At 43.3% G+C, this 17277-nt stretch overlaps 1 protein-coding gene across 7 annotated transcripts in view; it reads right to left on the bottom strand.

The window, feature by feature from the left end:
- LOC310888631 (netrin receptor DCC) overlaps positions 1-17277 on the bottom strand; it is a 414661-nt gene that overhangs the window by 4769 nt on the left and 392615 nt on the right. For all 7 annotated transcript variants that reach the window (XM_083815528.1, XM_083815525.1, XM_083815526.1 and 4 more), the window contains 2 exons: positions 14361-14516; positions 8202-8414 (listed from right to left, as the gene is read on the bottom strand). In XM_083815528.1, coding sequence (XP_083671654.1) covers positions 8202-8414; positions 14361-14516 — 369 coding nt within the window. The remainder of the gene's footprint in view (positions 1-8201; positions 8415-14360; positions 14517-17277) is intronic.

Here is a 17277-nt window from a genome sequence, read left to right as displayed (position 1 = left end):
GTCTGTGTGATCATCTATACAGGGAATACTTCTCTTTTCAGAGTCCAAATTTGGATCAAGCTCCCCATGCTGATGTGTTCATCACGGAGATCACTAACGGGCTTAGGAAGGACGTACCTACCGTAAAACACCACACAGTGACCGACCACGGTTATAGAAAGGACATTTGGCTTTTTAAAAATGTTTTTACCTTCCCGTCTAACATTCATCTCTTTGTAAATATCTACAGCCGTCATCGAACGCAATGTGACAGCAGACAGGACGCCGGAGGAGCTCCGAGAAGAGGACTTTGCAGTACGATGCAGTGCTGTGTATGTGCTACTGGTTCCAGTTTTTAACCTGAAGCCGTTTTAGTCCGTTGATTCCAGAGGGGAACACAATGCTGCGTTCCACACTTAATTAATTTAAAGCCGATCGTTGTTTTTATTGCTTTAGGTTTTTCAGCAAAGCGAACAGTATTTTGGGTTAGGAAAGGTATTTGCAGGCAAGTCTCCTAAAATCGATTTGGGAACTGCAATAAAAGATATCCAAACGGGGGATGAAGCTTATATAATATATCATATTATGATATAATGCTTATATACAATAGCCCAACAGACAGGGCATATATCAAAGACGTGAAGGAGATCTGCAGCTGAAGATCACTTGGTCTGCAGAGGCAGCTGAGAATGGAGCGTAGCAGAGATTTCTTTGGTATCTCATGGCAATTATTCTCTCCGAACTGTCCCCTTTTGTGTGGCTCTGCACTCCTGTCAATCTTTAATGCCCTTTGTCCTCGTGTGTCTCCCATCCCAAATGCCAGAACTCTTATCTGCCACCAGCACAACAGGGATTTAATACCGGCCAAAAGGGAAGCAGAGACAAAAATCTCTTTTTCAGCTCTCGATCACAAAGAGCCTTTGTTTCTCTCTTGGCCCACACAGCGATTTTACCATCTGACCGAACACCTGAACTTCATCTTCCAGAAGAGGAGCCCCACGAAGCTGAGCATCCTGGAGGCATCCGTCCGAGGTTTCTGAGTCTTGCTGCAAATCCCCGTGTGTGGATTTTGCGTGTGTGTGCGCAAAGTCATCTGACTCCTAAACGTAGCTACGAGCTCTTTGGGTTTTATTTCAGAGTGACAACCTTATACCCTAGGGGACTCACGGTTTGGGGAGCTCTTGCTAAAAGATATTACTATACAGAGTAATTTTAACTATGTATAACTGATAAATAACACAGAGGCTGCCATACTATACCCTCTCCAGACAGGGTATATATATATATATCATATATATATATATATATACATATATATATATGTGATATATTGCAGCTGATGCATCAAACATCCCCAGCCATCACCCGAAATGAATGCAGCCCTGTTGGGAAAGCAGGGTTTCGTCTGTCTTTTACGCCTGATTCCATCTGCCAAGCGCCCAAAGCCATTTTTTTTTTTTAACCTCCCCCTGGAAAATCGCAGCTGGCAATCCTCCTGTCCTCACCGGAGCTCTTCCGCGGGTAGGTGGTTTCAAGCTGACCAAAATTTGTTCAGGCCTTCCTATTTTGCGGAAAGCTCTCTGAGCTTTGTGAATGAGATTTGCAGTTTATCAGTTTGCCTCATCGGCCTCACCTGGATGTTTCGCTGGCAGTTTCTAGACTGCCTCAACACTCCGCTCCTGCTCATGTTTTTATTCATAAGGAGGAGCCACTTTTCAGGCATTTCTGGGGCTACCCAACAAACTGCTTAAATACCTTTTGCAAAGTCTCCAAATCCTGTTAAGGTCTTTTTTCTATCCTGCTGTTGTCCATCCTGGTTTCCTTGCGAGCTTTGCCTGCATTTGGGTAGTGTTAATTGAACAGAAATACTCGCTCTCCATCTCTCCATCTTTTGGCAGCCCGACGCAGGGTTACCCACATCATGTCCGGGTGATCCTACCGAAAGATTTAGCCAAAGGCTGCTGTGAGTTGCTTCCGTAAGGAGCTATGAATCTTAGATTCAGGAATGTCTCTGGTGAAAGGGAACACAGCCAGTTTGGGCTATTATCTGCCCCAAAACCTTCTCTCGTGTTGCTTATCTTGCAGGCTGCACTTATTCATCCATCCCTTTTTGATTGCGGAGCGATGTATTGGGGTGCAGATACACTTTGCTGTCATAAGAACTGAGGATTTTTGGAGAATCAAAGTGCCAAGATGTGTCCTGTACAACGGGACCATAAAAGTCAAAATACGCTACAGAAATCAGAAGGTAAAGTCAGACATGTAATTAAATAAGGATAATCTTTTCTTGCTCCCACATCTCATACCTTTACCGCATCTTTTTCTAACCAGCACCTTTCCACCTATAAAATAGTGTCAGTTTGAATGACTTAGAAGTTGAAACATAAAGATGAGACCAACGTGTATAAGGGAGCTTGCTTGTTTCTCCATGACAGAACGCTCCCATTTTAAGTAACACGGCACCTCTCAGGAGAGCAGAAGACGTAACCGTATGAAAAACATGAAGCCTTTGCTGTTTTACATTATAGCTGGGGAAAAAAAATATTTTTCATCGTGAAATCGAGTTTCTGCAAATGACTTTTGAGGTGATAATCAATAGAGGCTTGGCTCATTCCGCAAGGGAAATTGTTCTAAAAAGAGACAAAGTTTAATTTAGGAATCTTTGAGAGTAGGAGAAATAAAGCGAAAGGAGAAATAAAACACAGGAAGAGAAAGGAGTCATTTAATCACCCGCAAGAATACAGTACCGAGCAAGTACTGGGACTGCCTACTGGGGAGGTTTTTGAAGTAGCACTGATGAATTTCACACCTTTTTACGTGCCATGGCTTCAAAACAGGTATATAAACAGTGCTTGTGGAAAGGGCATTTCAAGACAAAACCAACACAGGCTGCTCGGATACGTGGAAACGTGGCAGAGATTTGATATAACGCTCCTCTGTCGTCTCAGCTGCTCTTCGTGGCTTTTAACCTATTTGCTAGAAATAATACATGGGATAAATAACTTATGGCAAAACAGACTCATTGGCCGGAAGAAGTTTTCTTTATGAATTTACATTATTTTTTTAATTTTTAATTTTTATTTTTATGGAATTCAGTGCTATGTTCTATTGAAATGGGTCACTTCTACCGAAGGGGAATGAGTTCGCTTATCCAGACCAGCACCTCAATCCTGACTTCACTTTACGCCTTCCAGTCGCCCTGTCAATTTTAATGAGACAACGCAGGTGTCTCAAGTTATCCGCGTGCTAATTAAACTTCACTGCACCAGGGCCAGGTTCCTCTAATAGACAGGACTGACCCTTTTATGACACTTCTTTGTCAATATATCTCCCACTTGAACGGAGAAAGCTTGTTTTCATAGAAAGCAACGTGGAAGACAAAGCATTTGAGAACTGAAGGGGTGGTAGGTAAAGGCTGGAGGAATAAAAGAATAATTTGCTTTTTAACCTGGAAGCTAACGGTACAAAAAAGCTCTAAGATTTCAGAATAAAATGTGCAAGAATTAATCATTCCCGTATTTTCCATGAATCTATAGACCGTGCTTACTGTACAGTATGATAGAGAGTGCATAATCTCACATATTTACACTCACCTTTAAAATAAGAAAAAAAATCTCTAGACCAGAAGGATTTTCATACCCTACTAACAAAAGAGTTCAGATTTGCCTTTAAATGCAACCAAATTCAAATTAGAAGCAGTAGTTTTTAACTCGTGTTTTATATTGGCACTAGGGTTTTTTTTTTATTTTGAATGGTAAATTAAAAAAAAAAAGACCCTGACTTTGGTTGTATAGCTAATTAGTTACAGCAAACTGATTGTTCAGAATAAGTTATACACGATAATGAAATACATCAATCTAGCACCAGACGGTTCTAAATTTATGCCTCCAAAATTTGACTAATTCACTCCAAAATTTTGCCTAATTTCCACTTTGCTTTTTATTGCAATTCTTAGAGGGTTTTCCATCCCATCCTAAGAAGAAGGGTCTGTTCATGCGAGAGCAAGCCCATGAAATGTAACAGCATTATTCCCATATTCACCTTTCTAAGGATAAATGTAACTTCGGTATCTACCGAGGCCCCAAACGCTTGCTTTGTGAGATTATCACGGCCCAGGATTCACTGCTCGTATACCAATATATCCTTTTTTCCTCTTGATTTCACCCCTTATTTGATTGTTGCCTAATATTATTAAAACTGGCTTTGCAAATCTTCACTTTTATCTTGTTTGCTCACCTGCACGTGGAAAGGATTTGTAGGACCGTCCAGGCAATATTTAGTTTCTGCTTTTTGTACAGGCATGTTTCCTGCCACGTCTTTCCCTCACTCTTCACTTTTACTCCCCAAACACCTGACATTGAGAACGCAGTATTTTTTTATTATTTATTTTTTTTCCCAAAGAAGCGAAGAAATAGCAGTTTCCCTGCGGTGCAGACCTTCCCCTGAACCCCAGACTCCAGACTGTTTGGAGCATACCTTACAGCTTCGCAGGAGGAAATGAAATCAAGCTCAATTCTGCTGCACAACCAAGTGGTTTTTAGCTCTGGGGCATCCACTGACAGCGACTCCAGGAAGACTGATAAGATGAGAATTTGGATTTCCAGCTACATTTTTTTTGTGTGTGTGTGAAGTAGCAATAGAAAAAAAAATGCAGCACTTATAGTCTCACAAAAGGCAAAGGAGCTTGAAAAGGTTGAAGTTACAGCATGGTGACACAGTATCAAAACCACCACTTCAGAGGCAGCGTTTTCCATCCCTTGCTTCTGCGGAAGAAAAATGGCATCCTAATTCAGGCGCATTTAAAGTGCAGCTGATCATAAAGACCTAAAAGGAATTTTCATTTGTGAGTGGGGAAAAAAAAAAATTCTTTCCTGTCCATCTGTGGGATTTATGTCGTATCTATAATGCAATGAGCTCAACACTCCATCAAACATTTTCTATTTAACCTGAAAGGGGACCGAGTCAAATCACTTCTATGGCTGTGCACATGATTAGCAAAGAGGAGTGAGAGCAGCCTCAGTGGGGATTGGAAAGATCACGGACTTATTCTCACGCCTTCTGAATAAGTGTTAGGAACCTCAAGTGCCTGCTCACAAAGCCGTGACGAAAAGGTGAGATCTCCTATAAAATATCAATAGGAAGGGCTTAATGCAAAGAGTTCAGATTTATTGGGATCAAGTAAAAAATTAGGGGGAAAACAAGGAAGAAAAACGGCAAATTTTAGCTTCAGATTAGGCTGAAGCCATGACCCAACACCAGGAGCACAGCCTTTTTAATATTTATTCCTACCCTCATGGCCAAATCCCCCAGAACTGAATAATGATGCCTTTATGTCTTTTTTATGAACCAGATGATATAGTTTAACAGCTAATTATAATGCCGCTACAGAGATATACTGAATAGATAAAATATTAGAGGCGATACCCCCTTTTAGCATCAGGTCAATCAAAGCCAAGAAGGAGCTCATCTATTCTCTGGGCAAGATCCAAAACCTAATTTCAACGCTAATATTGCCTGAGAACCGGGGTTAGACACCAGCTCTAGGGCTATCATCTGAATATTCCTCCCTCAACCTTGTCGGTCAACAACTGCCAAAAATTCATGCCTTATGCTTCCAAAATCCGAAAATGCAGCTGGGACTCCAGCAGGTGGATGGCTGATGGCGAAAGGTCCGCTTAACTTCAGGGTCCTGCTTTTTGAAGTCTTTGCTGGAAATCTCTGCATCACTCCCTACAGTCCTCTCTTGCTTTTTCCCCTTCTGAATTCCGCAGGCTTGTTCCATTAGCTACGTATTGTCTGAAGGGCTACGGCACCTGATTGACATGCGTTTGAAAAATTGGACAGCAAAGCAAAGAGTAGTTTAATAGATGTAAGTGATGATGAATCCATTCCTTATGGCCCTACTACTTCATTACGCAGGACGTGTAAAAAACGTCTCGAGTCGAAGAAAAACGTAGTGAGAAAGTAATTAATTCTATCTATCAGATTGAGAAAGTAAGAGTTATTCCAACGTGGAAATTGCTAAGAACCTTTAACCACGAGCTTTGTAAAGTCACAAAACATCTTCAGAATTTCCCTTTCATGGTATCTATGGCCGAGCTATCAGGCTAATGGTGGTATCAAATACACAGAATGTGAAATGAAATGATGTTTTTTGACATCTCTTTTTTTAATGCTTTCTCTCTTCACTTCCTTTCAGCCGTCCAGCTGAATTAAAAGGGTGGCTGACCTCCCATTTTAAGTGAAAAGAAGCAAGAGTTTGAGAGCAGTGGGATTCAGGAGTGAGGGAGAAATCCAGTTGTGAGTGAGGACCAGAATCAGTTCTGCACACCCCACTGCCCAGGGGCACAAGTAGAAGTTAACATTCACCAAGCAAACTTTTCTAAAAAGAATTGGTAAAGGAGACAACATCAGTCTGGCTAACGATTATGAGGACAAGTACATTGGGAAAAACAAGAGAAGCCATACAGAGAGAAAAATACATAGCCCCCGACACCACAAAATAGCCGGGGGGAGATCAGAAATGAAGTTATACACAAATCTAAATGCTAGAAATTGTGATTTTAATATAACAGTGAATACAGGAGTCTGAATGCCATATATAACCCAGCAACTTGTTTTCGTCTGCGTGACAGAGGCCAGCACAACAGAATATTTCACTGCTTTAGCATTTGCTCTATTTATTTTTCCTGGCTTTATGGCAAAGCATCGCCACGTTCAGTGCTTAATTTTGCCTAGTAACAAAGTCCTGTGCATTGCTTATAGGAAACACTGCATCTGCTTACATGTGATTACTGACCTAAACCAAGGCAATTTTCTTTTTCAGGATGACAGGGCTCTGTGAAAATTAGTATCAAGCCCCATATTTGTCTTTTTATTTTTCTACCTCCCCCATGATTCAAAGGTGAACTCCAATTGACTCCCAGTCCAAAACAGCCCTTTGGAGGTAACTACGCTTCCTCGCTGGGGTAAGACAAGTAGTGAAATGCAGTGCTACATAAAGATGAATGGACTCTATTATATATAAAAAATAATTCAGCGGCACTATTTGGCAAAAGCAGTTCTCCAACACGTAAGGATTTATCTGCTTCTGCCTGCTGTCAGAAACTGGATTACTCGCTGACGGGTAGCAGGTGCTTCCAGTAAAAATGTAGGGAATTTGGGGGGTAACTTGCTTGTTGCAAACGCTGAACTGCCATATGCTGTGCGGCAAGAAAGCCACGCTCAGAAAGCACTATCAGAATGGAAAAAAGAAAAGCTGAAATCTCAAAGGTTGTCTGAGCCAAACTGGAGATCATCCAAGGTAAAGGAGTAGGGTAAACAGTTAAAATGAGATGCCAGTTTGCAAATCCTTTATTTTCTTTTTTTTTTTCCTGGTAGCTGTAGCAGTTAGCGTGGCTAGCGCAAATTATGGCACTCGAACAGTCCCAGTTCACACAAAGAGCAAAATAAAGAGCACCTCTGGCTACATTATGAAGGAAGCAGATCCCACTCACACCATACAACCGCTCTCGTTTGGTTCAATGGTGAAGTTTCAGTCCAGCTCTCTGGAGCTGGAGCTGCTCGGGCACCCAGCGTGGCCCATTGCCCCCCTCTGCTGGAGCCCAGCGGCTCAGGGGGACAACGAATGAATGTTGCACTACGGCGCTATGCAACCACTTCATCTAACCCCAAAACTTCACTCAGAAGTGGCAATATTGTATAAGCTTTTTTTTTTTTTAATTATTATTTTTTAATTATAATTTCCTTTCTCTTCCTTCCACGCTTGTTTTTTTTTTTTTTTTTTTTTTAATTTTTGAGTGGTTTGCACACTGGAGTGGATTGCAGTCAGTCCTCTCCCAGCATACATAAATAGTCCTTTCATTATCAAAAAGGCGAGCCTCGGAACGAGTCAAGCAGTTGGCACTGGTTCAAGTTACTGTAGCACAACAGGAGACTGGAAACAAGACCAAATGATTAATCTGGCATCTCATTTAATTCATTTTTATCACTGGCTTGTTAGCTCTGATTTTGAGCTATCGCCTCGTCCTGAATTTTTATTCCAGATCATCAGAATGAGTTATTGGATTATTATAATAAAAAACGTGTATATATTCACTTTCCATCCTGTAAGCACTTACGGATATTTCTTCAAGGTATGGGACAGCTTTGTGCTCCTTTTTTTTTTATCTCCTGAATTGAAAGCAAGTGGTTCGGAGTGGTACCAGAGACCAGACTCTTACCTGTTTGAGACAGAAGTGGCGTGTAAGGGACTTTCGGTTCTATTGCACTCATGGGCGGAGGTAGCAAGGGGTTGGCGAAGCTGCGGAGCGGGTGCGTGGGGCGGACGCAGGCGGTGGGGATGGTCCTGCTCGGGGCGTCCTCGTTGCTGGAGTGCTCAGGCTGCGTCGGTGGTAGCAAGGAGGGTTGCTGCGGGGCTGGTCCTTCGTTTACAGCTGCATCAGTAAAAAAAAAAAAAACACATGGTAAAACAACTATTACTGAAGTATTTTTGATGGTCCATTTCCTACTTTTACGGTCATTTTCAGCAGAAGGTACAGCATTACCCTCCAACAAGCTGCAAGAAACGTGTAAACATTTTCATCACAAGTTATTGGCAGCTGAATTAAAAAACCAGATGTTCCTCAGAGCAGCCAGGTGCCATTTAAAGCAAAATATATCTTCCTTTAAAGAAAAAAACAAAACCACAAGCGTGATATTTTCATCTCCTTCTCTCTTTCCTCTCTATGCGCTTTTAAATATTAAAAATCAATAAAAGCATAAATATATCATGTGGAGACTGAAACAAGCTACGACTGTGGAGACTCATTATGTTCAGCATGACAGTACAGCTCCAGTCATAGAGGAGAGAAGATAAGACTCAAAGAAAGGACTTAATTAATTTCCACATAACCAATCACCAAAGTTGTTTTTCCTTGAGACAGCTGTAACGTTTAGTGTGCCAAAGCCCTAGGTTGCTGTTTTATTAGCCTATATTCAAAATCAATTCTTCAGAGGTTTCCATGTGCCATGTCACCTCTCTAATATAAAGCCCAGCTTCCTGATGTTCTGCGGAGTGTCTTAAAGGAAGCTTTCAGCCTCAACTTTTGTCATCAGCTTTCCATGCCAGAAGACAGAAGCAAACGTAGCTAAGATATAAAGGGTCAAACGGAAAAGTCCTTTGTTTCTACAGCCCTCTAGAAAGCAGTGTTGGCTCTGCTCTACTAATTGGCAATGTGATCATGACTGTAGGGAAGTTTTCAGGACTGGGATGGCCCCCAGTGCTAGCATCACCAGTAATGGTACTGTGAGTGAAGAGAAAGCTGATTTGGCAATCTGGAGTTGAAATGCAACCTATCAGAAGTAAAATCTTCCGATTCTTTCATCAAACGTTACAGCACGGAGCGTGTGAAGTGAAAGGGACGTTGCACAGGGCAGAAGAAGGCAGCGAGAGGCGGGACGCACGCTCACATGCCAAGCATGAGCTGCGATTTTAGCTTCGCTGGAAACGATTTCCTTGACGAGATGTTCAGGAGCAGAAAGCTTTTTGTGTTACTAACTCCGTTACGGAGCTCCAGTGTTACCCACCCAGCTGACAGCACGGCAGGAGCACCAACAAAGACGCAGGAAGAGAAATCACGCCTGCTGTTTACGCCGGGAAACAACTCGGTGCCACGATGCTCACGTTTCAAGAGGTGCAAGAAAACAAAGGGAGAAAAATGAATTCCGAAGAAAACGGATTTTGCTCTTGTAATAAAACTGTAATTGGAATAAGCAGCAATCATTCAAGTTAATTTTTCTTCTGATCTTTACAATTTCTTGCTGCCCACCACATCAAACCTGACTAATTAAGAGTTAATTACAAGAGGACCGGTGAGTGGAATTCCTTGGTGGTGCTTGACGGATGGCAGCAAGTTCATTTTGCCATGACCCAAGAAAGACACTGCCATTTCTCCTTCTATCTTGCTTTTGCTGTCGGATGGGAATAAGAGGAATGGATGGAAACCACCATCTCATGTCTTCTCTTCCAAATCCCAAGGCTACAAGCTCGGGCTTGTAGCCTTCCTCGGCCCCTTCCCCAGCTCCTACCCCGCTCTCCTTCTCCTGCCCCATGGAGAAGCACTGAAAAAATGTTTCTTCTCAGCAAGAGCATCTGCAAGCCCTGACATTATTTACAAGCAGAACAGGAAGGAAGCAAAGTGGTTAGTGAAGAGCACGATCACAGCAGGAACGTGTTTAATTTGAACGCGTTGGCTTTGTCCAACGTCTCCACAGCACCTACGCCAGCCAGGATAGCTCACAGCACACCAGTTAATCATGCAGCTTGTGTCAGGAAACAGGAATCTAAGAAAAGCTCAACCTTTTCTCGAAGAAAACAACCTTCTTGACTCACTGATATCGGAATTAGTTATTATACTGGGACCCAAAATACTCCAGAGGATCTGGTTTCTTTCAGAGACTGCTGCAACAACCAGAACTCATTGTGTAAATAACATGCAATTACACAGCCAAGTCAAATCTCAAGGCATTTTATAATAATTAATGTCAAAGTATATAAGTAATTACTACCTACTAAGTGGCAAAACAGTTTTGAAAAATGAAAATGAGGATTTTTCCTCTTTTCCACGGCCCTACTGCTTGTTCCTATGGCAATAGTGCAGACGGCCCCGGCAATATCGAACCCCACAGAAAGCAAACCAATTGCAGGATCAGACCAAGGTCAAAATCATCTACAGTTTGTGAAAGTTTGGTCGACAGCGGTTCATTTTCCTTGTTTCCACCTTCGAGGCTTTTTGCATAATGAAGCCATTACCTAGCTCTGCTTCTTTTGCCTTCCTTCCCCAGCAGACCTCCCTCTGTTTTCTTCTCTGAGGGCAAATATTCCGCATAAAGCAGCCAGAGATTTAAAGATAACTTGCAACAGGGTAGGGCAGGAATGTCGGTTTAACCCATTCCACCCTTGCTCACTGCCCACACATTCAAGAAGACGTCGCGACGTCTCGGTGCTGTAGGCTACCGTGGGCATTACGCCCTTCTCTCCCTCCTCCCAGTCAAGGAAGATGCAAAACAGCAAGTGAGACTCACAGAGGTATCCATCTCGGCTCACAACACTTTCTGGAGCAAATCCTTTGCCTAAAGTGAAAACAAAGCCTTTTGTCATTGTTCGTAGCCTCAAAATGTCTTTCCAGATGTTTGTCAAAGTCTGAGCTACCCCGCGGAGCCCAGCACTTTTCACTGCATCCTTTAAGAACAGATCTTTTGGGAGGCTCTTGACCTGCTTGAAGAGACGAGGGAAAAATAGATGCTTACTGCTACTCACCACCAAACACCCTCCCTGGTGTTTGCTGCGGCGGTGCCCTCAGATAACAAAGCCTTATCAGCTGGCATCAGCATAATGATCTCTGTATTACAAGACTTTATATTAAATTGCTGGCTCATTGTATGGGTATGTTTTATCTTACAGATTTAGCCGTAAAATCTGGAGACCTACATGACTTGCTACACAAAAGATTTCATGCTATTCTCTAGCTATTACTGAAGACAAAGGTGAGATGACCCTATTAAAATAAGAGGCTAGAGCTGTTTTTTTTTTTTTTTTGAAGGTAAGTGGTCTAATGAAAACAACTTTCTCTCAACAACTGGTTTCATGATCGAGAAGACCTTTTTTTATTTATTTAAATTGCAAGCAGGGAATCCTGGAGGAGTCCGGAGGAGAAGGCAAGCCACGGGAAGGACTGCTGAACAGTCAACAGTCACTTTATTATGGCTCAGCCATTTTTTATGTCTGGTAACACTTACATTTAGCAATTGCATGTTATGGCTGGCAGTGTCATCAGCTGTCATCAAGCAGGCAAGCCAGCTATTACTCAAGGCTGGCTCTGGCTGGGGCCTGACTCTCCTTTTCATTTTATTTACTTTCCTCTTCAGCAGAAAATTTACCCTAAAGATAAGTTGCAGCACTTGGATCTTCAGGTCAGCAAGAAAAAGCCTTCGAAACCAGAAAAAGCCTTCCAATAAGGGTGTTCAAGCATGGTCAGCACGGCAGGATGCAAAGCAACACCCTTGCTAATGGCCTTGCACATGATTTATTCAGAAAGTGCTACGTCTTGATCAATAGGGTGCTCAGCCATGGAGTACCACCTGTAGGGAATTATTGCAGAGGGTTTTGTGTTTTTTTTTTCTGACCCATATGCAATTGGTCAACCATCAAGTGAGTTTTTCACCGAGGGGTGAAATATAAGAAAAAGCTCTCTGTGTTGTCTCTTTAACTGCTAGTTGCTCCCCAAAAAACCCGCTTGATCATCTTAAAACAACCAAAATATAGTGTCACTGGAAAGCAAACATGATTTCCACGTACTCGTCTGTGCCTCTGCTTCATTGCTGTGCCGCTGTGTAAGGCATAGCGAGGGAAGAGAATATTTCATTTGGGGGCACTCACTGTGATCGGAGAGCTTTGGAAGTCAATAGCCTTTGCTAGCAGGGCGACCGCAAAAGCTATAACAGATTGTCATTTTACATTGTAATGGGCTTCGATAATGTTCAAAATACCATGCAGGCCTGATTACCCAGACCTCAATCACCTGAAACTAGCCATTATCCAAACAAGACGATGTGCGTCCCCCATTTTTGAATTATTTAATGGCAAATCGCCTGAACTTTTGTGCATTAGCAACCTTTTGTTCAACTCTCAGGCGTGCTGCACCTCAAAGACCTGGGCAAACCCATACCCGTCCACACAGAACAGCCAGGATTTTGGCCATTTCTGGTTTGAAAAATCCTCATTTACACGTGTGAATCTCCTGGCTGGTTCAGGCAGAAGCTGAATGCACCAGACACATGTGGCTTTGGGGCTGTGCAAAAATAGTAGGTGCTCAACTGATTCCCAGGCAGCCACATCCCAGGCAGCACTTTCTTACCCAGTGACATGTAAGATTTCCCTAGCTCTATTTCTGGCTGTGTATCACACTTCAAGTATTTCTCTCCAACTAATTTCAGACACTGACCCAAAAAATCAGTCTTTTTCTTTGCTTCTTCTATCTCCATGATTAGGCAAGCAACACATAGCAATTTTTTTTTTTTTTTCCCTGCATCTGATGTATATCATGCAAGAAGCAGAATCTGCTTTGCTTCTGTGCAGTGTGTGTGTGGAGGATTTGGTACTGATTTAAGCAGCAAATCAAGACCTGATTATAGCAGTGAGGCCCTCCAGAGGAAATTGCCAACCGGCTTTGAAGGCACCTCAACAACCACATTGAAGAGAGGGGGAGTGATGGTGGGGTGACGAGCAGGACACCTGAACCCACCTTTTACCTACAAGCCCGCCGCTGGATTTCAGTCATCGGTCCCCGAGGACCTGTCTGCACTGACTGAAAGCAACAGGCAAATAGAAAGGAAAATCAGTCCTTCCAAAATTAATTCCCTGCGGACCGGCAGCGCAGACTCTCTGTGATGCGAAAGAAGACGCGTAACAGATTGACATCAATCTGTCAATAATTCAGGCTTGGTATGCAGTCGAGGTGAGGGAGAATTAGAAGGAAACAGGAGCCCTCCAGCTGTAATTAGTATGCCAGAGCACGCTCGCTAGGTTGGAACAAAGACCAGCTGGCTGCCGGTGCGGGAGAGGCTTGCGAGGAGCTCGTGGAGGTGAGGCTGGGTCCCGGCGGCGTGCGTGCACCTCCCCAGACCACGATAAGGTGACGTGGGAACACCCAACCCCCAAATCTATTACTGCACGGGGGCAGGATATGAATGAACGGGAGCAAATCTGAATACAGAGCTCACTCTAGGGAAGAGGCGAGTGATGTCAGACTAGATAACGGCATTCAGATGCATAAAAGGTAGCTGAAAAAGGAGGAAAATAATTTTTTCCCTGTGCCAGCTATGATCCAAACAAGAACCAGTTGCCTTACATTTTAGGAAGTTAGATGATATGAAAACGTTTCCAGCAGTGAGGGCAGCTAAGCCTGGGAAGACACTGTGTGGAGAGGTCGTGTAAGTGCTGCTGTGGATGATTTTACTGCACGGTGATACTGGATGTGCCCTGGGATGGAGAAGAGCTCTTGAAGCCTCAGTTTGCCTGGGAATATCGTTATGAATAAAGCGAAGGCAATTAAAGTACAGTGAAACAGGCTTGCAGAGAGGACAGGGTCGGATCAGAGCTGCAATGACTTTTAATTTTAAGGCGAGCTGGTGTTCAGCACAGATTTTAAGTCATAACAGGAGCTGATGCTGGAGAAGAAGCAACCCGCAGCCAGCTGCTGCCACCAGACCGGGCTTATCCCGGCTCCCACGATGAACCCAAAAAGTGAAGCAGTGGGATTTGCATTGGCTAGACCTTACCCATCCTACCCAGAGAGAAACCTGTGTCCGAGCACAGTAATAACAAAGCAAAATGAACTAACTTCTTCCTGCTCCAAAGGTCCTGTCCACAGCGAGGGTGGGGAACGGCACCGGCCGCAGGGTGAACTGGGGGTGCGGGTATCCGCAGGTGGGGGACGGCAGGATCCCGGGGTACTGGGCGCTTTCCAGGGTGGGCACCGGGATGGCACTGACCACAGCTGAAAGGAAAGAAGAGAAAGATTAAATGAGCACTTTCAGAAAAAGCAAAAACCTCTGGAGGGGGTCAGCGGGGAACTGGGAACAACCAGGTTTCCAAAGCCAAGTACCCACAGGCTCGGTGTAAAACTCTTCAGCAGCCACCTCTGTACAGAGAAATAAACCCCTGCTGTAAAATTAAAAAGCTTTTTGTCTTTGTTCCAATGAGGCAGACCGATTATGGGGGGCTCTTTATCTCCCTTGACGAATATGGGAGAAGGAATGGGTTAGGCAAGACCTTAAAGGCTTGATTCAGTTGTGTAAGCACGGGTTCCTTAAAACATTTTTCCAATGTTTTAAAGGACACCACTGTCCTCAGCCACTGCTCTGGAAGAGGATGGCTCTTCCAGTGTCACTCAGTGACACACCAGTGTCCCTAATACCCTAAGGTGTCCCCAGACCCCAGGTTTATCCATCTAATGAGGCTGGCTTTCCGTTGTTCCTCGCTTGGGATGCACGTCCAGGCCTGCAAGGAACAGGGGAGAGAAGAGCCAACAAACCAGGAGCTGAAAGCTTGCGGATGGAGCTGAGCTCTTCAATTTGTGCGAAACACTTCGATTTGAAAACTGGGGATCGCGGTGTGCTGAATCCAGCCTTTCGGGTGAGTTATTGCCTTTATTTTCAATAATCAGGGCTTGAAGAACAAGGGATAATAATGCCACGCGAGTAATAAATTTCTTTGCAGCTTTTTAGAAAAATTTGGAAACTCTCATTAAAGTTTTGCCTAGCTAAACAATACGTAGAGGTTTTTGGCTCGCCGATGATGAGGTTTGGCTTACCTAGCACCTTTCACACATGAATTACAAACAACGCTGTAAACTTTAAGGTAGTCGTTCCAATTCCTTCTAGCTCTCACTTCATTCATTACACGGAGTGGCAAACCGGGCTGTCTGCCCAAGGTCACGCAAGAAGGGACGGTGGTGCCAAGGCTTTATGAGGGTTTTTTTTAAGAACACAGCTTTTGGCAAGACAACGCCGCACTTCCAGAGGTAACGGGCAAGCGGGGAGACGAAGAAAGCTCCTGAAGAAATGCTAAGCAGAGTGATCTTAACTTTAGAGCTGTCTGGCTGAATTCACCCATCCTTAGAGGAGAACATCTACTATATAGACATTACATGTTGTCTGCATTAGACATTTTTATTTAAAGCATTGCTACTGCAGTGAAAAATATGACTTTATTGAATCCTATTAAAAGAACAACTTGTTTTTCAAAGTTCATTCTTTTTATTGGTTTTCGGTGTGTAGACACCCAGGACTTTCAGTTTTAAGACACCACAGGATTACTATTCAGTGCTGCACTCCATTGCAAAGAACCTGGGGAAAAGGTAACAGCAAATATTTTCAATAAGTCTTTGCCATTTTGAGCTGATACGACAACAAATCTGTCCCGCCTGTCAGTAATTGAAGTTACACTTAATATTGATGCACTAAGGCACAGAAAACTGAATTTCCCTGACCAAATCAAGGAGCTCCCTCAACACCATTTACATTTACCATGTACTGTGTCATGTAAAGACACAGCACCCAAGAAGAGCTTGCAGAAATGACAAAGAAGGAAATTCTGAATTGTACTCAAGCTCTCCAGAAGCTGCCAAAGCAACAGAGTCGTCATTTTCATGTTTCCCTGGAAAAAAAAAGGAATTGCTGTGGTTTTTTTTCAGATTTAGGGAGGGAGGGAAACAGAATCCTCTCCCCAAAACACGGCAGAGCGATGCGGTGCTGGCCAGGGCTTAATTAAACATCAGGGGAGGGCAGGACTGGTGGTGAGAAGCCTGGAGAGCTCCTCACCCCTGGTGTTCTTCCTCTCCACACGTCAGCCTTGGTGTTTGTGTCTGCATTTCAGCAGCTTTACAACCATCAAAGATATCACCAAAGCCTTATCAACTTTATCTGCTTTAGGCTCCTTCCACCTCGGTAAGCAAAGGCCCATTATGGAGGATATTTGTTTTCAAAGACTGTAAATAGCGATTATTAAGACGAGCGTGAATATCTTCAGATTTGGTATTTAACATCTTACAGGATCCATTTTTTTACTACAAAATTATACCGCTGCTTCCTCAATCTTTTTAATCGCTCGCTACTGACAATTTCTTTCAGTATCAGGCCAACGGAGAGAAATTAATTAAAGCATCTAATCTGACAAAGCCTCGGTTTCATTTTCTGGGGAAGGAGACACATTCAGCACAACTCAGCCTGCACAAATGCACAAATAAGGCTTTCATAAACCGGAGTTTAATTATTTGCAAACAATCATAATATTTTGTCGCTGCAGATTAGACTGACGTTGTTGAAACTATCAATAAATAGAAAAGGGGACATCGTTCCTCAGAACACATCATTTGAGTGAAAAAAAATAAGGGAATGTATTTCAGAGGACTTTCATCTGAATGCTGTAGAACGGTGTTGACCTGACTTTTGGTTAACCGTGACCCAATATAATTACAATTGATGTGGTTCTGATTTTGTTTGCACTGCTCTAAGTCTACCCATCTTCCTGGATTGCTGCCCTCCTTCACAGCAGGCCAAGGTAGGAGGAATCCCACTGATGAAAAAAAAAAAGGGCAAATTGCCTAATTGTGGAATTAGCCTGGTTACAAGATGGGAACGTGGCGTGCCAGGAGGGTCCGAGCTCTCTCCCCCAGCCCAGCGGTCCTTCTTCCAGCCCACAAAGAGGCTGCCATTTGGCAATACGTCATGTCCGAGGTGTGAAGAAGTGAATTCAAC

The sequence above is a fragment of the Anser anser genome (genome assembly GCF_964211835.1).
Source record: "Anser anser genome assembly, chromosome: W".
Lineage (NCBI taxonomy): Eukaryota > Metazoa > Chordata > Aves > Anseriformes > Anatidae > Anser > Anser anser.
This window is presented reverse-complemented; position numbering and strand designations above follow the sequence as displayed.